Below are 24843 nucleotides of genomic sequence, written 5' to 3' on the forward strand. Positions count from 1 at the left end.
GAGGTATACAAAAGGCATTAAATATTTATTGTAATTACAGCAGTTTTACACAGCAAAGTTAAAAATTTTAAAAATATCCAATTTTTTTGATTTCTTTTTCATGGTCAGCAGGCCCCTGGGATATCTGTAGGCACCTTTAAGAGTTCTTCAACTTCTTCTTGCAAAGCCTCAGCTTTTTCACTCAGCAGCATCTATAATTGAAGAAAAAAAAAAAACACAAAAAACCCCCACATTAAAAGACAAATTACAAGGACTACACCACTGTTTCTTTCCAAACGTGCATCTGGTTTGTAAAAAATGCCGCTGCTGCTCACAGCACCGCAGTACCTTCACCTCAGAGCACTAACGTTTTCACAAGTACTACCACTAACGTCTTCTACTCTTTAGTGTATACCCATATGAAAAATAGTAACACAAAAATTCATCAAGTTTTTTTCAGTTCTGCCACCACATAACACAAAGTTTAACAGCACATAACACTTCTAGACAAAACCTGTTAATAAGAGCATCTTTAAGCGTTTGTTTTCCACACTGGAACAAACATTTGGAGGTTGCATCTGCCGAGTTGCCAATTTGCTGCTTTATACAAAGTTTCTTACTGCAGCATTTTACATCAGACATATGGGACCCCTGATACCAGCAGCTGTTTGACATAGTGCCCTCAACCGTTTGTTGCTGGCGGTTGGAGGGTCACACCCCTCCAGGCAGCACAACACACACAAGGGCTTTAACCTCCCCGTTAGAGAAAACTCCATCAGTTCAATATCTGTGCGTGAGGGTGAGCTGCTAGATCGCTGGATTTGGCACTGATGTAGATGGGAAATGTGCACATAACCCCTCCTTTTGGCTCACACAGCAGCAAAAAAAGCAGTAAGGAGCCTACAACATTACATGGCCATGACCTTTTAGGCGCATAAACCCCAAAGTTTGTCCTTTTACGCTGTGAGAATATACACATCAAGACTTTGTTACTGGCCATGTTATTTTTACATCAACTACCCCTTCGTTTGTTCTAGGCGTTCCCTTACTCTACCAAAGCTTGCTCTTTTAACAGAATCCAACAGGAAACTGATGCCACTGCAACAGCAGGTGTTTAGAGGAGATCAAGGAGAGAAAGTCCTACCACTTGCTAAATAAAGTACCTCCTGTACTTTTTTGTTTAGGCACAACTCGATGTTTCTTACAGATCCTTCCCCTTGGATTACTTATGTGTGCCTAAGAGGCAGAAATGAAGTGGAGGCCCTTCTCATGATGCATTCAAAATGGAAAATGATTAGGAAAGGGAAGAGCAACAAGGCATGGGCAAGGTTAACCCTATAGCTTGTTGGCTTCCATTTCCACCATGCTGAAAACCCTGTTTTTATAACAAGTACCACTGGAATTTCTGTAAGTCCTGAGGTATTGGCAGAACTGAGTGTTCTCAATTACGATGACTCAGGCGCAGAGATCAGGGCAGTCAGTCGATTCCTACATTTCATCAGACAAGCTGTCAGACTTTCTTGCCCTTTGCATCTCCTCTGAAAAAGAGCACAGCTTTCCACTCTCCTGTATATAATAAACTGGTTTAAGGAAAAGTTTAAGTTTGCCTACCACTCAGGAGCACGAAGGTCAGCAATTCTCAGTTCATCACTCTTGACCCTCTTCGACCAGTGATGTCATCAAGGTTTCAGTACATTCTCAATGCAGATCAGCACTTGGATCACAAATATCCACTGATGCCTTTACTGCATCCTTCACTTTGCATGCCATACGACAAGATGTAATTTGACACACTGAAGTTCTGAAGCAGGTCTCTCTAACTTTGTTTCTAACTTACCTTGGCAGATGAAACCATTTGTCTGGCTTGACATCGTGACAAGTGCTTAATCGTCCCAACCAGAGTTTCTGGATTTGCATTGGCCAAGTGAGCTAAGGTTTTGTACCCTGCATTATAAAGCTGCTTTGCTCGTGCCTGCAAGTCCAAAATTGTGTTTGATTATTAAAACAAGCGACACAAACTACCACTGAGTGACAATCTCTTGTGGATCGGTTCAATTCTCTTTTATCTTTCTAAGAACACGAATATTCACAGAAGATCTTTGCTCCTCCAGAATGCAGCTTCATTGCTAAGATTTACCTCCCCATGCAATCCCACCCAGCCCTTTGGAACCCATCTGTGATTTTCCTCTTCTGTTATGTTCACTGCCACTGATAGGAACAGCTCTCACATCCCTTGGAGGTGTCTAAGTGAAAGGAGGGCTGATTTTATCTGAAATTTTTCCACAATTTTCACGGAACAGAGCTTTCACAAAATTCCAGAAGATACTATACTTTTCTGTTTCAAGCTTATAAGTAATCTTCCCTTCAGTATCACAATAGCTTTTTTATTTCTCTAGTTTTGTGCAGAGTCATGGCTGTGAGCTCAAATATACAGGAGATATCAAGGGAGAGATTCTCTGGAATCTGATCCCTGCCAGTGGAAGGGGTTGTGCATTATCTGTTTCTTTTTACTTGATCCTTTTGCTGTGTCAGGCAGACAAGCAGTATTTGCTTAACAGAGGGGCTCTGGGCAAGCGTGTTTTTTGGGTGTTTTTTGTTTTTTTTGTGTTGTTTTTTTTTTTTCCAAAACAAATACTACTAGAACTTTACAAAAGTTTAAATTAAAATACATTTCTACACTAGTAGTAGAGTAATTCAGTATACCCAAGGCTTCAGTATCCTGAGTTATGAAATAATACTCACTTGATAAACAAGAGTTACACCTCCAATCACTTGGTTAATTATCTTTTGGTTTTTACCCCCCTCACCCCTTTTGAAGACAAGGAATAGAAAGACATTTATTTGATGGTGTATGGGGTTTTTTTTGGCATCCAACACCTAACAGCTTACAACACATTGTCTTCCTCTGTGGTAACTGAGAGCTGTGAATGTTCATTGATGTGAAGGAGGTGCCATGAATTTAATCAGAAATAACCACAAGTTGCCAGCAACTATTTCCTGTACTTTATCTGGCTGTTAGATGCACAGTATGACCAATGACACAGAATCTTTCCCCACTAATGACTTGATCTCACTACAAGGTTTTCGTTTTGGAAACTGTGCGGCTAAATGTGCGGAAAATTTTCACTACAACAACCTTATCATTTTTTATCATTTTATTTGCACAGAAAGCTAAGCAAATCACATCTGTTCAAGATGACAGTCTACCTGCCACAAATATCAGCTGTCAGTATAGTTTTTACTCCAGTGCTGAGAAGTATAGCAAAAATTTTGAAGAGTCATCTTTAAAATTCAACTTCACTCTGTCCAAGCTATTTTTGCCTTTACATAGAAACGCTCCTATACGGAGTGAGCCATGAAAAACAAGATTACTTAGCTTTCACATCTGATTAAGAAAGTTTGATATATACTAACAAAAAACATCAAGTCTCCATTGTTCTTTAGCTTCTCAGAATAAAATCTTGCTGCTGCTAAACTCAATGGTTTGCTGACAAACTGAATTCTACAATAGGCTGGACAGGCAAGCTGGATCACTTTGCAAAGAGGTCCACACTCACAACCCTGTACTGAAGCCCCCCAAAATTTTCTACTTCAACAGGCGTCTTCAATTCAGAGACTGGTTAAGTTTCCTGCTTGAAATACAGGCAGCACTGCAAGTGATTTTTACAATCTTTAGCCTGATATCCCAACAGGACTTCACATATTTCTATGAGGCTCTTCTAAATAAATATGTAAATTCTTATTCCTCTTTTACTCCCATGAACTGAAGAATCCTTACTACAAAAAGAAACCTGCGCTCTGTTTTCCAACTGAGTATACAGCTAAATTATTGTCCAAATACACCATTTTCACTGTTGCTGTGGTAGCAGCCGGAAGAAAAACATTATTGGCTCCAGCTGACATTTCCTCAACAGACCACTTTTTCCCCAACCTCCAGGACTGTGGTGGTGCATCTGCACTACACCAAATTCTCAACAAAAAACTAACTTGGCCTTCCAGATATATTTGAAGGACACAGTAACATTTAGAACACAAGTTTATATTGAAAAAATATCTCACAAAGCCAGGTTTACTAACCTCCAGAACCCCTGCTACCTCCATCAGAGGGATGAGTTCTGTCTTAACACAGTACGTCAGCTGCTTGGTCAGTTCTGTCAGCAAGGCTTTATAAACCCAGAATTCTTCCAATTCCTACAGAGACAAAGATCATTAAAAAGATCAGGTCTTAAGTTCTGTATTTGGAGGGTACGACTGATAAGAGGTCAGCTATGGCAACAAGCATATATTTGGCTTTTAGACAGAGGAACGTTATCCTTTCAGCTAGTTGCAGAGTTGTGTTCAGCACTCTTCAGCTGAACATCCCAAAGCTGGGGCAGTTCTGAAGGATAAGCAACGCATTATTTCAACAGAGGAAAAAAACCAAGAGAACAAGCCAAGTCAACTGTTTTCCTGAGATGACATTCCACAACCAGGTGGCCTTAGTTCCAAGAGAAGGGTAGACCTGTTCATTATTTCACCAGCAGTGCTGACACTGATCAACACCCTGCCCAATCTGTGTATTTTTCACATTCCCAGTGCTTAAAAGTTACTTTTAATGTAAGAAATACCACTGTCTGAGCACGCTTTTCTGAACAGAAGACATAATTTTGAAGAGGAAAGGGGAAACACAGTATCCATGCTCAGTTCTAACGCAAGAACAAAACTCCAGATTCTGCAAGACCAACCCCAAAGAATTTAGTGACATTAACACACTACCTCACAGAAATGTAGAACACAGGAGGCGAACGAGGCAGCAGAATTCAGGAGATTTTGTACATATCCTCGGGACATGTTAAACTTCTCTGAAACACTCCATATATTGGTCTCTTTCAGTAGGGCATAAAGGACAAATGACAGGTAGAGCCTGTTTACCACAGCACTGTCCACGTTCTAGGAATAAAGCAAATTCGAGTTCAGAGCCAGCACCACATTCAAGATATCCTGTTAGGGCTACAAGGAAATTCTTTTAATCTCTGCTCCTTTGCCTCTCTAAAACATGTCTATGTTATAACCAAAGCCATTAAACAACATCAAGAAAACAAATCAGGGAGGTTAAAAGAGCCTTAATAAACAGAACAGTAATACACAATGCTGGCAGAAAAGTAATCTAGAATTTGTAAATCGTCAAGTGAAATGACCAAACTGTCATCTTAGGTAAGAGAAATCTCCAGCCTACCTTTCTGATGGCTTGACCGGAAGCCTTTTTTGTAATAAAGCTTTCAGGTACTCCCACAATATCCATTATTTTTTGCTCTGCTGCACTTAGCTGGTTGAGCTAAAATAAGATTTCATATAGAATTTTTCAAATATTTAGTTCTCTTAATATTATATAGAAAACACAAGTCTATTACTCAAAGTGAAACGTTTTTCACTATCTCTATATTGTACTTAGCCACTAGACACAGTCATTTCTGCAGCTTCTTCGCCTACTTGTTTGTATTATCTGTAGCTATCTCCATCTCTGAATGCCACATTTCAACAAAATTAAATAGGTTTTAGTGCTACCCCTAGTGTGTAACACTTTACTGTAAAGGGAGAAGTTGAGTTATGGGTTGATCTTACAGAGTGTGCAAGACTAGGACAAGGGCTGGGCTGACATAAACCTAGTCTGTAGGAAGGTATTGGTCAGAGTAACAGCTGCACTTACGATCAGAGTTAAGCATCAGACCTGGATATCAAACAAAGATTACGATTTAACACTCTCTAGTGGCTTTTGCTCCCTAATCTACAGATTAAATGAGTGAGCATCAGAAGGTAAATATGGTTCCTGATTAATTTAATAGTGGTTTTCTTGCAAGACTACAATGATGTGGTTACATATACCTAGTTGATAGGAAAGCCTTGTTTAAGATTAACCAGACTAATCTGGTGATGGCAAGGTAAGCACCAAGGTTAGAGTCAGGATTTGGAGTTCTGGCAACTCAAAGAGATGTTTCAAGCCAATGTTTCCTGCAAACAGGGTCAAATACACACGCAAAAGAGATCTTAGGATTTTATGCAGTACAGGAAAGCATTTCTGCCCTGTGACTGAAAATAAAATAGCCCATCTAAACTTTTTATCAAACTGTTACCCCACTACCTACATTCCCAATGTGCATAAACTTAAAAATTAATAAGCAGTATTACTATATGTCTCAATGCATGTTTGCTGGTAAATTCTCACCTGTCTCAAGTATATCATCCAATCTGGGGTACAATTAAGAGTCATATCATATGGAGTTGCCAGATAGAGAAGATGAAGATTGCTCTCAAGAACCAGCCCTTCCAAACCTTTCTTCAATTCTCTGTAAAGAAGATTGCAGTATGCCAAGTCTATAGCCCCTATAAGCACACAACGTATTGCAATTTTAAGCAGGCACACAGGGTTACGTGTGTAGATTGTAACACAGAGTCAGTATTTCTTTTGCCTTCCCCAACAGCTTGTTAGACCATCTGAATTGCAGGTCAGTCATTAACTTGAAGAACTGCTCTAACCTAACAGAAGCAGTGAAACAGAACTGAAGAAAGGCAGTCACTTATTTCTGCATCTGTCTATTCTGTGTGTGGTTTTGGAGTGTTTGTGCATCACCTTGGCTTTCATGAAGTCCTGGAACAGTCTTGCAGATTGAAGGAATCTCTGAGAGATTCACCCTACTCCAGTTGCTTTCGATACCCCGTATCTTTATGCTATGACAGGAAAACAGCACTTCCTAATACGCTCTCCTCTATCACAATTGGTTCTACATGTCATATGCTTCCTTTCCCTCTTAAGCCTCCCTCTAGGTCAAGAAATCCCCCTGTTCACAATACCTGTTCATACAATGAATTAAAAACCAAGGTCATGAGTCGTTTTTATTACAAGCACTACATCACACCTTTAAATAATTTTTCTGGAGTACAGTTCTGGTTTTACGCCCATTGTGACCAATACTTCATTCCCATCATGCTCAGTCACGTACAACTTCTCCATACCCACTTTCAGTCCAGCACACCATTTAGTAATCAAAACTGCTTCTCTACAACTTTTTTCATTGCATTTTCATATGGGAAAACACATCAAATTGAGACAACGAGATGAAAGGGTTTGTTGAAATAAAGATTATGATAAGAACAAAAAAGTTTTACCTTTGTATGTAGCTTTACCCAACAGTGTAATTGTCAGTGTACGTTTGGGATCGTGGTCCTTCGCAGAGGTTCTCTCTTTCAGGAGACCTTTTTCTACGAGATTTGCTAGCCCATCTTCAGTTATCTCAGAAAGGCTCTTCTCGTTCGACAGCAGCTGCTGCTGAACGCCCAGCAACGTACTGCACATAAAACTGGAGACTTCCTCATGGGTAACTGCTATCTGCATTGGTTGGCAAGTGATTAGCATACTTAAAGATGTCATTTCACATAACACATTCCATAAGCTAAATGAAAGAATTTACTGAATAAAGCAGTCTGATATCCTGTTAATGTGCTTCTACAGAAACACACAGCAAGTAGAACAACAGCCTGCGATAGATCTGATGGGACTGCTCTCCATCTGTTCCAGTATTCTAGCTACCGCATCACGTAAATTTATTTCCACTTTATTGGTATTTTGGATCCAGTAACAGATACTGAAATAGTAATACTGTAATGAATCATAAGGTAGATATAACTGACTTTTTATACAGTAGGAAATTGTCACGTTACCCAATTACTTGACAACTGAGTTAAATAAAGAGACTAATCAAATCTCTGTCCTCCTTACAAGTTCTGAACTTGTAAGCCAATCTGTTCAAAAAGTCTTTTTTTCCTACAGAATCAACAGATGAGATTTACTTGGCATTCCCAAGCACTTAAGTTACTCACAGAGAAGAGTTAACTGATACCTTCAGACCAACTAAAGATAACAACAGGCTCTGCATTCCCTTGGTCAACTCCATCAGAAGATTGCTGTAACAATTCTCCAAAGGACTAGTAACTAAATTTTGAACCTAAAAAAAAACCAACACAACAAAAAAAAAACAAACAACCCCCAAGAAATATCCTAGTTCAGGGAAAAATTATGCATTAGTTTTACACTTTTAAGAATACCGATACACATGATTCAGCTTATAAGGAAAATAAGTGTAGACATCTAAAGTCTACGCTTCACATCTGAAAACAAACCACATAAAGTTAAGTTTATGGGTATTATTACATAAGCCCAATATTTGCATCATTAACAGGTGAACAAAAACCAAGCCAGGCAGCTCAGGTCCTCCCATTTACCCCACCAACTCAATCCAACAGTATAAACTACCAACAGCTTTGTAAAAATTACCAAGTGTTTGTCTTTTTCTTGCACTATGAGAATACTTTCTCCAGCACTGTCAATACCAGCTCGGCCAGCTCTGCCAATCATTTGTTTATATTGGCTCTTCTTCAGGAAGTCATTAGCAACGTAAGGAGCTCTAAGAATAACTCTGTAAAGAAGTATATAGTAAGTTACGCTTTATATTAAAAGTACTAAATGCAGCAATAGAATTTTACAACTGCCTTGTTAATATATGGCCCTTGCTGGGTAACTAAGAAAAAACAAATGCACCTGTTTGAACAGATGTGTAGATCAACCACAAAAACATTTACCAATTTAAGGTTCACTGAACCATAAGCTGTATTTATCACGTTTTGCAGAACCTCTGGAACTAGCCTTTACATCTACTCAGAGGCCTGAGTTTAGGAGTGAAAAATCAATGAGACATAAAATAAACCTTGCTAAAAGACATAAGCAACACTGACCACACATCAGTTATGCTAGAAAGACAATGCTTGTCTGTATGTGTATTTCCCCCCCCCGATGCATTATTCCAGCACAGATGCACCCAAAACTGGATTCTTTGCAAACACTCTGTGGTCATACGGAGTACAACAGCTGTACCATCAGCACTTGTATAAGAAAATACATTTCTGTGTTAAAACACATTCCAACTGTATCTCCTTAGAACTAAGATTTGACAATTTAAACAGTGTTCTCAGGTAGTATCTAAAGAAAACACCACAAATTCATTATTCTTCTGAGTAACTTTACTAAAATTACTGAAGCATTTCCTCAATTTATTAAAATTTCCTTAATCCATTTAGGTAAGTGCTCTTCAGCACTCTGAGGGACTTGCTACTGATTCACATTTCCCATGTAACAACTTTGCAGTCTCGTGTCTCCCAAGTTGAACATAAAAATCTTAACGCTCCCAACCTGCCAGTAAAAGCAGAAGCATACTTTCAATAGCACCGACGTATTAAAGCAATGCATTTACAAAGCAAAAAACCAATGCAACAATGAAATGTTTCAGGTACTAACCTTCTAGCTGGCAGGTTGACCCCAGCAGCTAAAGTAGCTGTGCAAGCAAGTAGACACAGGACACCTGTAGAATATGCTTCTTCTATGCTTTTTCTTTCATCATTTGTGAGTCCACTATGGTGATAGGCAATACCAAAAGGGATTGTTTGCTTCAGAACAGGACAGATGCTGCCATTTCCAATATTCTTTAGGTTCTGGATGAGATCTTGTTTCTCTTTCTCCCTGTGAAGCCTAAATTCTCTTCAGGGAGGAAAAGCATTTCTTTAGACTTTGCTCAATCGTTAACCACGTATAAAGAAAAACAAAAGACATGTTTACTGTCTATCCCTGTTCATTATCCTTTCCTCCAACAACTCGGTTGGAGAAACAGTTAATTCCAGTAACTTTAAAACAGCAATACAGGAGACTGATCTTTTCTTATTTGCAGGCACAGAAGCAATCAAATACTGACTAGGAGTGGATGTCCAGTGCACTGAAGAAAGGAAACGGGGCCAGTATCAACTTGCACTGAAGATTAAAGGTAAGTCAAAACTGGTTTCAGTTTGGATCGCAAGGGAGGGGTTTAGTTAGTTTTGGTGTAATTTCTTCCTCTGTAAATTTTAACTTTGCTAGACCATTATGAGTTGACCAAATTACATTTAAACGAAACCAAATGTAAGTTGTCTTTATTAACAAAGCCTGGTTTAGATTTTACAATTTACACTTACAAAGCAGGCACGGAACAGAGATACTCCATCAGCTAGTAACACACATAACCAAACACTAGGCTATAAAATGTTTGCTCTCTAAGCTTGCAGAGGCCAGTGCCAAAGGGACACACAAGGTTAGATGAATTTAGCACGCTTTTCCTTTTTTCTTTCTTTGTCCTCTAATAACCACTTTTTCCAACTAGTTTGTTGAAAAAATAAGATTTCTTTTTCTCAATAAAACATTTTTTTAATGAGCCTTGTCAGTTAGGCAGTTTGCAACATCACATGATCTCCTATTCAAAGTATTTACTTCTGATCACCAGAGATCACTTGCAAACTAGTGAAGATAAATCCTAAAATTCTGACCAATTGTTCCATAAAATCATGATCAACTTACTTCTTGAGGTACTTGCACACCATCGAAGCCACATTTTCACAGTTCTTTTTAGTGGGACAGAAGATTAGGCAGGAATATTCAGGAATAACTTCAGTAACCAGTGCAATGATGTGGTCTGGATCTGCTTTCTCCAGATTACTAGAATACTATCATAAACACTTAAATTTAGAAATTAAGTCATAAATTAAGATTCAACACTTGTTCTCAACCGTTGCTAGAATACTCTCATTTGGTTTAACATTACATTTTTGCAAGAAGTTGTAGAATAAGCTTTTCTCCCACTCCTTACTTGAAAGGGTTTATTAACATATCTAGCTTGAACTGAGGAATACATGGATGTAAGAAATGAATACTTTGCTTTTTCCCCTTAACACTTCAATTTCTTTTAGCAACACCACAGTGATGTTACTTCTGCTACTGGAAGTCTACCATAACATACATTTTTCTTTTTAAAGGTTTGAAGAAGTACCTACAAAGCAGTAATAAGCCAACACAACCCTCCAAAAGATGTCTTCTTTTCAGTATCACCTAAGAGTGATCAACTGTTGAGAAAATTTACCCAGAAACATAAAGCACTGGGTACCTGGAATACTCAAACCTATTGATCTTCACGTATCAAAATAACGAAGAAACCTCTCTACCTTAAAAAGCAGTAAAGGAGTGAAAATCAGGTTAAGCATTCAGTATTTTAAAAACCTTTTTACCTCCCTAAAGCCTGTCATTTTCTTTCTCACAGGCATTACAAATGAACTATCGTGTTTAAGTAATTGCTTAGCTAAAAGCTCTATAAACAAATCAGTATAAAATAATACATTTTGTAACTATAGTTCAAAGAAACTGTAAATTTTACCTTGAAATTAAGGAGACGTGAAAATGTAAAGCCATTCTCTGTTTTGCTGTCAACTGCATAAATGGTGTCTCGTATCTTTATGTATTCCTTTAATTCTACCTAGGGAGATACAAGCCATTAACAGAAACTTCAGTTAAATTACCAAGTCTTCTCTAAAGATTAAGCTATTACACCTATTGTTTTTTTCCTATGCATCACATTTCATATATGTACGTACTTGTGTGCACACAAGCACATACTCCACCCCATGATTAACTTTTAAAAGTGATTTTAATTATTTGCCTGGACAAAGTGTCTAATTATAACAAAGCATGTGACAAAACCTGTACCACACGAACTACTCATAAGCCATTGTCACAACAGCACTCAAGCACCAGCAGTACAGACTCTAGTTATATCAAATGACCTGTGATGATTTACCACAGTAGCTGTAATTTAGAAGTTGGTTTAGCTGAAGTGACACAAAGGGTTTAACACAATAGAAAGGTAGTTGCATTCGTGCATTTACAAGTGCCACTTGCTCTGCTGGTTCAACTGCAAGCAGTAGCAGGCATTGTATTACATTACACTGCGAAATCAAGCACAAAAGCTGTGACCAAATCCCCCAAGAGATTTGCTATAATTTTAAAGCCAACTATCTCCTTTACTAGTTTATGCTATCTTGCATACACACCGGTCTAAAATTACTAGTATAGTACTCCGCTTGCAGGAACTTCTGCAGGTCTCCAACGTTATTTAAAGTTGCACTCATTCCAATGATTTGTGTGTTTTCTGTAAAACAGAAGTTGAGATTGATTGCCATGTTAACAACTTTTAACACTTCTGCTCAGTATTTAACTCATTAATTCGCTTCTTTATCATCAGTCTTCTAAAACACCCAAGTAGCAGGTTTGAAGGGTTTGAATAGCTGAGAAATATTATCGAGGCAAACATACAAAAGGAATCCTTCTCTATATAAGCATTTAATTGGAATGGTTAAGGGGCTCCTACAAAGAAAAGGAAGATGTTTGACAACACTCAGGATTTCTCAGAGAAGTAGTATCAAAAAAGCTTCAACAACACCCAGCCCATCATTACAGGGTCAACTGACCAACACTTAAATGAGCAGACACTGGTACTGCATGAGTCATGCCATGGTTTGCAAATGCAGGCAGAACACCACAAATCCAGAAAGCAAAAGTATTGGCTTCTCTCTAGAGATGCCATCACTACAGCATTTTAATAACAGCAACTGCAGCCAGGACTTACTACTAGTGTAAAGAAGTTTTGCAAGGGTAATTTCCAGAGTTGCTCCACGACTTCCTTCACCAAGCATATGCAGCTGTGCACAGAAAATGCAAGAATGTTACTGAGTTCAGAATATTTCTACAAAAAACAAATTACACAGCCCTAAACAAGTATTGCAGGAATGTCTTTGTTGGGCTTCCTGGTACAGCTCTGATAAATTCTGACTGCTAAGCTTCTTCCAGAAGTACAGGCTCACCAAAACAACATTTAAGAATCACAGAAAATCAGACCTGAGAGCAAATGTAAATACCAAGATTTACCTTCCATTTAACTAGACCATAACTGACACAGTTAACTCCTGACAGTGAACAGGCAACGTGAAGATCTTTGTATTCATCAGCCCAAAGGAATTTTAAACAAACCATGTTTTAAGCAACACTTGCAGGGGAAGTTAATCTAAAAAAATCTAGCAGCCAGCTACTTCCAGAAGTAGATCTTAATCTACCTTCTGTTTAGAAGCCACCGTGTTAAAGTAAGGTCAGCCTGAAGCATTTAATGAATTAAACATCCCTCTTGGATGTTATACAGGTGACTCAACCCTTCCGAGCACAACTCAGCCACACCACTAAACAACAGGAGGGGCAATTCTCACAGTCAAATGTTACCTGCTATTATTTTCTAAGGTTTCATTTAGTCATTATTAATACCAGACAGAAAGTCCCATGATTTCACACTCAGGCATTCAGTTCTGGCATTCATAAAATACATTCCATATATTTAAAATTATGTTTTTCCCAATCCATTAGAGATGTCTAACTGGCAAGTAGTTACTAAGTAATTCACCATCAGTCACTAACAGAGTAGATACCTCAGTATAGAATTTATTCCTGATACAACAACAAATACTTCAGTTAAAAAAAAAAAAACCCACAAAAACCCCCACACCTTTCAATATTACTGAATCATGTACCAAGGCAGAGAAAACTCAGTTCAGCAGTAATAATGTCACAATAAACACTCAAATCAAAACCAAGTAATCAAAAGACTGCTCTTTGCTAATAATAGTATATTATAAATATAAAAGTTAACATATTATCAACCTGAGTAAATCTTATAGCATACCTCATCTACTACAACCAGACCAAGGTCATCAATTCTTTCTGTTTCAATTAAGGAATTCACGAGAGCATGTCCTTTTTCTATAGTAGCAATATAAAGAGACTTTTTTTTTCTCCTCTTGAGTGGTGGAAATCTTCCTTTACTTCCTGCATATTCTTCAACCAGGAAGTCCAATTCTACCCCAAAACTTGATAAACCCCTAACCTGTAATAAAAAAAAAAAAAAAAAAAAAAAAAAAAAAAAAAAAAAAAAAAAAGGAGATAAATTGGAGAACAAGCTAACAAACTTATGCTCATTTTGGATTTCAGAGCTGCCTCAAGAACTCAACATGCATATAACCAACACACAATCAGCCGTCTGAATTCATAAAACATATGAGCTATGACTACCTTTACCAACTGCAAAGTGGAAGTGTTTACAAATATTACCAAGCTGGGGTTACATCTGTTCTCTAAAGTTAGCTTTTCCTTTATATCAAAAAAAATGTCAGCTTTTATTTAAAAAACATTCCTTTAGCAAGCTGGGCAGTACAGCTTTTAAGACTGCAGAAGTATACAGAACATTACAAAAAGCTGTTATTTCAAAATTCAGCATCTTCACCTCGTAATTTAAGCCTATTTTATTATACAATTACTGACCCTCAGAGCAGCATTTAGGAGAGAAGTCACTCACTTCACACCACACAGTTGTGAAAATCACGGAGTTTGCCAAAACGACCAGCCAAGTAACAAGGCATATCAGAAAAGAGAAGCAGTACCAGAAACACTGTATCCAGACCTTTTCTTGGACTATGGCAACATATGGCAGGATCATCAGTGCATTCTTGTGCCTACAGAGCAATTCTTGGAGAATTATTATTTCAGCTACAAGCGTTTTTCCACCACTGGTTGGCAAGGAGTATATTAAATTCCTTCTTTGCTGTAGAGAATCTAACATTAAGCAATCATGCTGCCATTCTGCAAAATTAATAAAGAATTATTAGCAACCACCAGAGGCATGTTAATCAGTATCCCAATGCCTGTGTTTCATATAGAATGCTTTAAAATCCTAGTCTTCGAAAGATTTTCTTCAACAAACTGAGTGACAGAGCATTCTAAAGTATTCTATAAGCCATATCAACCTTTCCCACCCATCTAATAATCAAAACAACTTAGTAAACCAAAACAACCACTTTCCAACATGGTTTACATTAAATTTTACCTCAACTTAAATATTTTTACAGTGTAGCAGGTAACACAGGCAACACTTCACCAGCAATTTTTTTTTTCAACAAACCATTAATTACATTACCATAAAGTGTTTCAATCCCTCGAAATTGCCTGAATAGATCTTTAACTTTGCTAGGTAATCCATAAAAAGGGCCTATATCAGCAGAAGGCGATTCAATGGTTTTCCTAGCAACACAAATCTCTTCAGATAAAACAGCTTCTTTAAGCTGTTTGGTCTTAGAGACCTGCAAAGTCTGGGCTTTGGCATTTACAGTCATAGCACTTTTCAGATGATCTTTAAGACTCTCAGCTTTAAATAAATCACACTTAGAGTCTGAGGAAAAGTCAGTAGGTCTGTTCCTGTGTTCAGCATCAGGACAAAATGATGATGGACTCCTGATTTTGACCGAGGAAGAACTGACGAATTTATTCCTGATTTCTGAGATTGAAGACAGTCGAGAATCAGACGAAAGTTCATTCATTTCCTCAAAATACAAAAGTTGTGAGGATGGCAAGTCATCTAAAATAGATACAGTCAGTTCTTGATTGTTATCCACTGGGTCGTTTTCATTCATTTGGAAACCCTCCTCTTTGTCAGCTTCAAAAACAACCATGTTTTCTTTTGTAGAAAAATTATCATTTTTCTGGTGAATTCCTGACTGAAGATTCCCAAGGACAATTTCTCCTGCTGCTTTTATATCCTTATTTTCATCCTGCAGGTATTTCTGCTCTATATCATCAACTTGAGCTAGCAAAGAACTATTTCCACAAAAGCTGTCAGGGTCACCAAACATATCCTCTTCACTATCGTTACTGCACTGTAAAGACATAACAATGAGTGTTAATGCTAACGCTCCAGAGTAAGACCGAGGAAGGCGGCACAACTTGTACAGCACACGCGCCGGATCCAAGTCACTTGCGTGCTACCAACTTAACAAGCACGTTGAGTGTTTTTCTGATGTTGTTGGAGGAAAACCCAGCCTGACTTCTAAAGGAACGCGTGCTTTAGCTGCGTGAAACTTAACCTAGAAGCAGAGGCGGTGCCTGCACTGGTGCTCGATGGCAGTGATTAAAGCTAGCGCCCAAGCGCATCCCCTCCCGGTACAACGGCCGGCCCTCCCCGACCAGCGCCACGCCACCCTCCCGGGCGGAGTGTCCCCGCCTCGATACGCGTGTCCGCACCCGCCGGCCCCGTACCGGGGTCTCCGCCGTGGGCCCCTCGCCGTCGGAGCTCGTTCTCTTGGGAGCCACCGGCGAGCAGGCGACACTGGGCTGCAGCGGGGCCCAGCCCCGCTTGCGAGTAGAGGGGGGGCGGCTTTTCCTCCGCACCGCGAAGCTAGGCTCAGCCATTCCCACCGCCCTCGGGGCCGGGACGTCGCCCCCCGGCCAGGGCTGCCGGGGAGCGGCGCTGGCGGGGCTGGAAGAGGACGTGACCGCCAGAAGGCGAGCGCGGCCCCTCCGCCCACTTCCGCCAACATCACTTCCGCACCGCGCCCCTGCCAGCAAGGCAGCGGGACGGCGCGGCGACCAATCGCCTGCCCGGAGTGGGGCCAGGCCGCCCTACCATTGGTCAGAGGAGGCCGAAGGGGCGGGGAAGACTCGTGTAGACGGAAGTGGCGCCGCTAAGGGCGGGACAACATGGCGGCGCTGGCTGTGGCGGCGGCTAGGCCTTGGTGGCGGCTGGTGCCCGGTGCGTGCTTCGCTCTGCGCTTCCACCTCCCGGGCGGGGCGGCGGGGCCGCTTCCCCCCCGTTAATTCTCTTGGTGTTTCCCTTGCAGCGGCGCTGTGGGAGCGGCCGCACCGTCTGCGGCACAACCAGCAGCTCGGCGGGCCCGACCAGGTGAGGCCCCTCAGCGCAGCCCCGGCGAGCCCCTCCGGGCTGGTTGGCTCTCGGGCCGCTGCCGTCCTCGCCGGGAGCGGGCAGCGGAGGTGTCGGGAGGCGCTTCGCTTTGGTCTTTGTGTAGCTCGGGCTACTACAAAAAAACAATCAACAAGGGGGGGCCCGACGCTGCGGGGGGGCACCGCGCCTTGACCTGTCGTTCAGGATTTTAAGTGTAGTTGCTTAAACCAGCTGTTTTGGTAACTCGGGGGTGGAGCAAAGCCTTTGGCAGCGCTGCTTACCTGTCTACAGCTGAGAAAAAGGTTGAAGAGAACGCACTAGGTGTGGTTGCTATGTCCTAAACATGTGTTTTCCAGTACCAGCAAAATAACTTCTAGAAACATCGTTTCTCTGCCTAAACTTTACCCATGTCTACAAAAAAAAACCCACGCATTTTCACCTTTCATTCACGTCTTGCAAGGATTTGGTGTTGGGTGTGTTTTGAAGCCAAAGGAGCCTTCCAGGTCTTGGAAGGTGTATTGGAATTTCTTTGTTAAAGTGTACGAGCAGACAGGATCTCCCTCAGGTCATCTACTTTTAAATTGCTTTCAAAAAAAGTCTCTTCTGACTTAACCAGACAGCACTACTGTACTCCCAGTTTCTGTAGTTACTGCCTTCCAAGTGGAGGGTGTAAATATTATTTTACTAATTGCTTTAATTGGCCTGTTCCATTGTCATTATCAGGATACAGAATGTTGTGTAGCTGTGAGAAGTCTTTTAGATTGCTGAGTACCAATCAGCGTGTCGGGGAAGGCTATTGAAAAAATTCAGTGATGCACTAAGTATCTCTTTTGGTTTCAAGGCACTTGGTTTTGCCTAAAGGGTAAAAATAACAAGCATTCCTTATTGTGAAGCTTTACAGATGTTGATAATTCTCTTAATTTCAGCCCATACACATGGAGAACCCCTATAAAGACCCTCCTAAAAGATGTGTCTTGTGTGGAACAAATGTGGACTACAAGAATGTGCAGGTGAGTTTGAAGATTCCTGTCCTCAGGTGAAGGTAACGGATCTACTGTTTTTAAATATGTGTGTAAGGAATCCACGAGAAGTGAAAAATTAATTCATATGCCTTAGGGATTTAAAACTTAAGAATGTGTGCAGGTAAGGATCAAAGAGTGTGACTGTGGTAAGGTGTTCAGTCTGCTACTCCTACGTGCAGGCGTCAGAACTTTGTTATTTACCAAACACAAGTCCTTAGTTTCAATTCTACTGTCATATAGCTTAAATGTTATCACACATGAAATACTAACTCTTAAGCTATACTTTTTGTTTGTTTGTTTCCAGGTAGAACCGAGTTTTCTAAAAACAAACAAAAAAGAAATAGAATGTAAATATTAAACTAAAGCTCTCAAAAAAATAATTTTTAAACTGACTTTGGGTTTCTTGATTTTTAAATAGCTTCTTTCCCAGTTTGTTTCTCCGCATACTGGCTGCATTTATGGCAGGCATATAACAGGTATGTGAAATACTAAATAATTTAATGCTTAATATTGGTCTTGTGCATCCAAGTAACTGTGTATCAGCCATGTTTCCAAAGGTAACTCCTGCCAACTCTGTACATTTTGTAATAGTGCTCCTCTTAGTAACCTTCATCAGGGAATGAAAATACCCCTTAATTATGCGTTTTTTTTATCTAACAGTATAAGCACACATGCCCTTTTTTTGTGAGGACTCAAAGCTGTCAGTAGCGTCACTTTCAGAAGTGTCAGTAGTAGCACTTTTACCCTTTAATGGTTTGGTTATTGTCGATTTAAGAGACCGAAAATTATTTCCCTCTTTAGGCTTGTGCAACAAGAAGCAGAAGGAAATTACAAAAGCCATTAAAAGAGCTCATGTGTTAGGTAAGTATGGTTATGCTTTTGAGTTTTGTAAGTCAAGCCTATGTTCAAACTCCTCCATCTTGTCTTTTTACAGGATTTATGCCAGTCATGTTTAAGAACCCATCATTTCTCACAGACCCCAAGATATGTAATATCAAGTATCCAGAGTAACATACTATTAAAAAACAAAACCAAACCAACAATAAAGCTACTTTTCATGTTTACATTCTTGTTTACTGGAAATCTGGTTGGCTAAAATAATGTATCACTGACCAAAGGCTGAATGTCAGTTGCTTTGGGGTTGTTGTGGTTTTTTTTGAAGTGTCAAGTCTCTAAAATTGAAGTATAAAAGATGAAAGCAACTGTATGGACCACTTCCTCTGCTCACAGGTCTTGCTAAAGTTCAGGTGGCTGGTTTTTCCCTTGCTGGATTAGAAGAGGGACAAAATAAACAAGGAGTGGAGAGCCAAGGAGACATTGAAAGATTGAAATGGTGGCGATTTCTGTAGACAGCTCATTCTGTTTAGCGTGTTACCTGCATTTTTTTGATGCTCCCTGCCTCAGCTTCTGCTGAGAGAAGGGCAGTGCTGCCGCTTCCACCAGCAGCTTGAAGCTATGTTACTCCAAGGCAGTATTGACACAGTTATAGGACTGCTAACAGCCTGCTAGCATAGTCTTGAAACCCTGAGAGAGCAAACATAGATTTAAATCTGGAAGGCAAAATGAGAGAATGTCACCTGGGCTTGTCTCTGTGCCAAACAAGATTCATGCATTGGAAGAAAAACCCCAGACCTCTGTGTCTTGGGAAAATGCAGGGATTTTTTTATCCCTGCAGGGCTATAAGTTGATATGCCACTTGAATATGCTGGCAGTAGCATTTGGTGCAAAGTCATCTGGACAAATCATTAACAGATCAGAAAGTAGGAGACTGTGGGTATTCATTTGTGTCCCTGAGTTTTTCCAGCACTTCCTCATCTGTTTCAGTGCTACTCAGTGTAAGCTTCCTTTCCTGGTCACTGTCCTCTTGGTCTTGAAGTAATTTTTGGTGAAGCTGCAGCGATCTGGACTTCTTGAATGACTTTGAACCTGTTGTGTTCCCTCTGACTTTCCGCTTGGTGAGGTGTCTTTCCACTTCGGTGAAGTCTCTTTCCTCTACCATGAGAGTCAGTTTGTCCATAACATTAATATTATGGTCGATGTTACAGGAGTTCTTAGATATCTGTTGGCCCTTGAAGGAAACAATACATGTCTGAAGTCCGGAATTGGGAAAAAATGTCTGCAGTGCCTGACAAAGGAGAACGTTCTCCTTTGGCTCTCCTGTGTAGTCTCTGTCTTCCCCTGAAAAAAAAAACAAACTACAAGCTAGAGTTGCAGTCCCCCTTGCACGCTGCCCTCAAGTTCAGAAGTGTTCTCTGCCCAAAGAATCAACTCTGGAAGTCTTACTAAGACTGGCATTGCATTTATTTAACTTACCTGAACAACTCTGTTGCTTTTTCCTCTTTATTTCTTCTTTTAATTGGCTCACCTCTGCTAAGAGTTTCTCTACAGATCGTTCACTGGCTTCTACTGTAGAGCATATTTTCTGCAAGGAAAAGAGCGTTTGGTGGAATTAATGGTATTCACAGAAGCTGACTTTAACCTTGTGATTTTAAGTTGGACGCAAAGTATTAAAAAGCTTAAACAATGATCTGGAGGTGGATTTTAGAGAGAGCTCACACCTTGTATAGAATGAGGTGCAAGATGTTTTACTTGTTCCCGTTTAAGCAGCGGAGCTCTGACAAACTACAGGTAGTGCTCCTTCAAAATAATCCTCTCGTGAGAATTTTTCAGTGGACTTTTGACTAAGCAGATGTCTTCAAGAACTTAAAAGTGTACAGCTACTAACAGCAAAGGGAACTTTAATCTTTCACTACAGGCTTCCAAGGCAGAGCTTTGTTTCTCATGATGGTGCACCCTGGGCAGGTGTCTGACTTGCCTTCAGTTCCCCTTGCAAGGTGGCATACATCTCCTTTATCTTCTGAACCTCTTGTAAGGATCCATCCTCATAAAAGAATTCTGACCTGTGGACCAAGAATTGTATAATTGCAAGTTAATAATCCCAGTGCTTACTTAGTAGGAGCTCTAATGAATAAAGAAGCATTCTGAGCTTTGACAATGCCTGTGTTGAGACAGACAGCTGCTCCTGTCAAAGTGTGGGACTGAATCGATTCCCAGGTACCTTGGAAAGGTAAATAATTGCAGGAAACAGGTCATCAAGTGAGCAGGGTACAGCTGTAGCATTTGCAAAAGCACTTAAAAGGATACTTATTAAAGAAGGATAATGATAGCTAACTGAAAGCTACAGCTCTCAGTAAATATGGCATATACTGTACCTGTGCTGTCTTACTGCTCTCACAAAACCAGAAGATAGACAGGAGCCAGACACTGTTCTGTAACCTTGCTGCTCTGCCATACCCAAGTTGGTAACCACCAAAGGAACTTTCTGGAAAAGACTTAAAAAGCAGAAGTGTGAGAACATGATTTATTAACATCCTCCATGATTTTTTTAACTCTGATTTATTAACAGCCCCTCTGATAGTTAAAGGTTCTTGAGGGTTATGCATCCCAGATGGAGGCCTGCAGCATAGCTATTTCTTGCTAAATGCAAGGCATCACCCATGGATGACTGCTTATGGCTGAAGACAAACTGCAGGAGCAACAATACTCTTGAGCACTGCCTCTAGTTTGTCCCTGTTCCTGGGTACGAGTCTCACAATAACACAATACTTGTTAAGCCTAGCCTATGGGCAGCATGTCTGAAGAGAGCTGAAGGTGACCACCAATAAATATCTGAAGGCTATGTGAAGATGAACACTATGCGTGGTTGAAGTCCTATACACACAAAACCAAAGTGACCAAGAACAGCTGATGTGCACAGCTGAACTGACAGTGTCTGCCTACTGACACTGCTGCTACAGATAGTCATCCCTGAACAGAACTCCAGGGTAAGATTTCAACAGGGCTCTAGCAGTATAAGGAATAATCTTATTTAATGTGTAAGTTTAAGTGTAAAATAAGCAGCTGATCCAGTTGCAACAAACAAAAAAACCAAACTTCCAAGTTACAGCACATGCTGTGCTGCTGCTTTATTAAAACTCGAGAACAAAGCAATTACCCTTCTTGTGGCCGATGTAAGGCATGTTCCAGTCTATAGGTAGAGCAACTTTCTGTCATCACGCTAGAGGTTAGTAACAGGAACACAAGGCCCTGATTTGATAGGTGTGACTGTAAATTCTTATGAAGAAGTCTCTCCCTGAACGTCATGGTCTGGTCTGTGTTTCGTCTGAATCTGTACCATCCTATCACACTCTGCAGGCAGAAGAAAGTTAATTACTGTTGAATCATTATCCCTGTGTGTCATATGGAAGCAAGTTAGAGGATTCAATACTAAGTCATGAATCTCAATTGTTTGTTGATGTGTAAGTACTCAAGAAGTCAGTTAACCTGAAACCCTTAAAACACCTAAACCTGATTCCAATGTGACAACTTCTCTCTTCCCTTCAAACCCACATGTTTAACCTGCCTGTTTTCTGAGCTTGTGCTCAGGCTGAAACTCTGCAAACTTTGTTCTGCTATCTTGCTGTTTGTCTTTTTCCAGCTTTTACTTTCCCCTTCTTAAGGACAAGGCTAAATTTCTGGGGGAACATGTGGTGCTTAACCACTTCAGCTGACCTCAACTGATCTTGAAATTGGTAGAATTCCCTGGAAATACCTGAACTGTTTGCTTGAGAAATGGATACGAAGAAAAAGTTGTGACATATATGTAGGCAACCCTAGTCAAAAATAACCTAAACTGTTCTTTCAGGGGAAAAAGATGATGCAGCTGCCTTGACCATCAGTATGAGGGACTAGCTATAAAAGAGGAGGGGGGAAAAAAAAAAGCAGCTTGATACAAGAGTTATCCTGAAGAGCCTCCAAAATCTGAGTAAGCTCCTTGGTATAGTTTTAAGTTTGAAAATAAAATACCTTCTTACAGCCTGATAGTATTTTCTTCAGGGCAAGTTCATTCAGTTCTCCTGCAGAATTATAAAAGCTAGAAGAAAATTAGGACAATTAGAGGATGGGGCGGGGGAGCAAAAGCAACTGTAGAAATAATTATTCCCTAGCAGTCTGGCAGTCATCTCACTTTAACAGGGCTTTTTATTCCCCCTAGTAAGCATAAAAATATGCAGACACAGCTTCTCTGCTAGGACAGTGCAGCTAATTTTATTACTCACATAGCTATGTAGGTGGTCTTTTACAGCCCAGGTGTTGGTCTGGCATCAGTGCTACTGGGACACGAGTTAAAGGTAGCATCTATGTTCTCTCAGCTACAAGATACGTTCAGTTTGTTACGGAATGCTCTTCTAATAACAATAAATTTTCAGAAAGATTTGAGAAGGAGATTGTATTGGGCTTCTCCCCTCAGAGGGGTGCAAACCTGTACAACTGTGTTCCCTTCTGTGATGAAACTCTGAATACTAGCTATGTGTTTTTTCTTTTTTTGAGGGTGAGGGTTTAGGAAGAATGCTTTTGGAAAAGCAATGGGGTTTTTTTCAGTATGCTGTAGTTTATATGGTATCATAGCTCACCAGAAGGTGCAGTATGCCTTATCTCTGTATGCACAGACAAGCACCAGAGCAGGAGAGAACCAAACCAGCCACAACATAAAGCATCGAGCGTCTGCAATTGCAAGGGGTTGATATGGCCACTGTAGTTACAGCTGGGTGGCTTTCTCAGTAATGTAAATTTAATCTTGAGGAGTTCAAGTTTAGGATTAATTTTAACTTTTTTAATATCTGTTTACTTGAGATTCTTACCTGAACAGCTGGTAGCATGGAATATGCTTCTGTATATCTGGAAAGAGAGGTAAGATTACTCTGGGTTCATCAGTTCAAGATGTATATTCTGTACACTATGATCAGAATTAAACTGGTAGAAGACCCAAGAAACATTTCTATTTAATTTCTTAAAATAAAATGCATAACATCTAATTAAATAAAGCTAAGAAATACTTCTAAAAAATATTCCAATTTATTTTTGAAATGTAAAGGGAACCATTTATATAAACTGTACTTTTTATCATTTTTCTGTTAAGTGAAAAAAATATTTTCCTCCCTTCAGTACAGTAGTAAGCAATATGAAAAGATTTCATATCTTTGAGTTACTCTGCAGCAAGGCAGGGATGCTGTAAGACAGATGAGGCTGGAGAACAGAACCCCACAGGATAGACAGTAAGAACCGGGACACTACCAGAAGAAAAACAGTGAGTGATCTAACAGCATTCTAAATCTTTTCATTTTCCTAAACTTTCCACTACTTTAATTTTCCCAAGTTAACTAAAATGAACCCCCAAGCTCTGGAGCAACTAACTCTGCCTGTGAGAAAGTGATGATGAGGCTCTGGGTGACTTCATCAGTGCCACCACAAAAAAATCCCCACGTTTTTGGTTCAGCTGTGAGTCTGGAGGGAAGCGTTACGCCTTAATTGTATCCTAGACTAAAACTAGAAAATGGGATGCAATTTCTTCCTATGGTATTTTCAGGAAGACTGGAAAGAAGGCACATTGTGCATTACCTTGTTCACTTTGTTTTTGTACAACTACACTTGGAGTTAAATGTGTGTGCATATGCATATATACATGTGTTTTTGTTAAGGGCTAGTATAAAATGCACATCTACTCCAATCCCATGAAGACTATAAAGAAAAATACATCTGGCATCTGCTCAATGAAATACGTTAAGTAGTTTTCAGCCTTCACACACAGTATTTTAATAAGCTCCAGATCAGGTAGTAGATGCTAATGCATTACAGTTTGCATCACTGAAACAGGCCAAAGTTTTTCCAGGGCAACTACAGTCCAGGAGTGTTTGTGTCATGGCCAATGCAAAAGTCTTTAATGTGACAAGATATCTGACAAAGAGGAACTACTCATGGAAATAAGAGCTAGTATTATAGTAAAATACTGTATTTTCTACAGTAAAACTTTATTTTCATAGCAATTACTGGAAAATCTCCCTTCCATGTGTGTTTTTGCATCACTAAGATGTCAATTTAGTGATGTACATCACACAAACTAGCAGCTTTTGGCCTTGCTGTCCGGGGATGGCTGTCCGAGGATGACTGCCCTCTGTAACTGGAAGCAGTCACGGAGTGCCTGAGGCCAAGTGGGGTAGTAAAAACGTGGACACTCACCGATTGTATAAACGACTTCAACATCATCCATCTGTGAGTCAGTAATGCTGTTCTTGGCTTCACCTTTCACATCTCCAAGGAGAAAACCTTCCTTTGTAGGCGGAAGAGAAAATAAAAGTTCACATCAACAGCAG

General features: G+C 40.0%; 3 protein-coding genes across 4 annotated transcripts; 1 reads left to right on the forward strand and 2 right to left on the reverse strand.

The window, feature by feature from the left end:
* Positions 1 to 16630, reverse strand: HELQ (helicase, POLQ like). Its single transcript, XM_026848118.1, has 19 exons — positions 16537 to 16630; positions 15992 to 16215; positions 14877 to 15612; positions 14364 to 14542; positions 13590 to 13790; positions 12489 to 12561; positions 11914 to 12011; positions 11241 to 11339; positions 10391 to 10536; positions 9305 to 9544; positions 8288 to 8429; positions 7854 to 7958; positions 7123 to 7342; positions 6182 to 6339; positions 5195 to 5293; positions 4735 to 4908; positions 4057 to 4170; positions 1817 to 1951; positions 1 to 191 (listed from the first exon to the last, which is right to left on the reverse strand). Exons 2-19 carry the CDS (start codon positions 16142 to 16144, stop codon positions 105 to 107), a joined length of 3159 nt encoding a protein of 1052 aa, XP_026703919.1. The 5' UTR covers positions 16145 to 16215; positions 16537 to 16630; the 3' UTR covers positions 1 to 104.
* On the forward strand, positions 16400 to 23392 carry MRPS18C (mitochondrial ribosomal protein S18C). 2 transcript variants are annotated; one of them, XM_026848122.1, is made up of 6 exons: positions 16400 to 16484; positions 16573 to 16634; positions 17561 to 17644; positions 18075 to 18132; positions 18458 to 18517; positions 23327 to 23392. In XM_026848122.1, the coding sequence occupies exons 1-6, from the start codon at positions 16433 to 16435 to the stop codon at positions 23347 to 23349; spliced, it is 339 nt and encodes a 112-aa protein (XP_026703923.1). In that variant the 5' UTR covers positions 16400 to 16432; the 3' UTR covers positions 23350 to 23392. The 2 variants fall into 2 exon arrangements, with proteins under 2 accessions (XP_026703923.1, XP_026703922.1); XM_026848121.1 differs by lacking the exon at positions 23327 to 23392 and adding an exon at positions 18591 to 18693.
* Positions 18818 to 24806, reverse strand: ABRAXAS1 (abraxas 1, BRCA1 A complex subunit). The gene is made up of 8 exons (XM_026848120.1): positions 24710 to 24806; positions 23335 to 23371; positions 22502 to 22568; positions 21651 to 21844; positions 20869 to 20988; positions 20472 to 20556; positions 19970 to 20078; positions 18818 to 19834 (listed from the first exon to the last, which is right to left on the reverse strand). Exons 1-8 carry the CDS (start codon positions 24738 to 24740, stop codon positions 19410 to 19412), a joined length of 1068 nt encoding a protein of 355 aa, XP_026703921.1. The 5' UTR covers positions 24741 to 24806; the 3' UTR covers positions 18818 to 19409.
* Positions 24807 to 24843: the final 37 nt, after the last annotated feature.

This window comes from Athene cunicularia, assembly GCF_003259725.1.
Source record: "Athene cunicularia isolate RWA chromosome 4 unlocalized genomic scaffold, athCun1 chr4_part2, whole genome shotgun sequence".
In the NCBI taxonomy this organism is placed as follows: domain Eukaryota; kingdom Metazoa; phylum Chordata; class Aves; order Strigiformes; family Strigidae; genus Athene; species Athene cunicularia.

Coding starts and splice junctions, on each gene's coding strand:
- HELQ (XM_026848118.1), bottom strand. CDS start 16,144: ATGGCTGAGCCTAGCTTCGCGGTGCGGAGGAAAAGCCGCCCCCCCTCT. Junction 8,430..9,304: donor GTCAACCTGCCAGCTAGAAG/GTTAGTACCTGA, acceptor ACTTCTTTACAG/AGTTATTCTTAGAGCTCCTT. Junction 4,909..5,194: donor CCGGTCAAGCCATCAGAAAG/GTAGGCTGGAGA, acceptor CTTTATTCCTAG/AACGTGGACAGTGCTGTGGT.
- MRPS18C (XM_026848121.1), top strand. CDS start 16,433: ATGGCGGCGCTGGCTGTGGCGGCGGCTAGGCCTTGGTGGCGGCTGGTG. Junction 17,645..18,074: donor TGGACTACAAGAATGTGCAG/GTGAGTTTGAAG, acceptor ATTTTTAAATAG/CTTCTTTCCCAGTTTGTTTC. Junction 18,518..18,590: donor TAAAAGAGCTCATGTGTTAG/GTAAGTATGGTT, acceptor GTCTTTTTACAG/GATTTATGCCAGTCATGTTT.
- ABRAXAS1 (XM_026848120.1), bottom strand. CDS start 24,740: ATGGATGATGTTGAAGTCGTTTATACAATCG. Junction 23,372..24,709: donor TGAAGTCGTTTATACAATCG/GTGAGTGTCCAC, acceptor CTCTCTTTCCAG/ATATACAGAAGCATATTCCA. Junction 21,845..22,501: donor TACTATCAGGCTGTAAGAAG/GTATTTTATTTT, acceptor TTCTGCCTGCAG/AGTGTGATAGGATGGTACAG.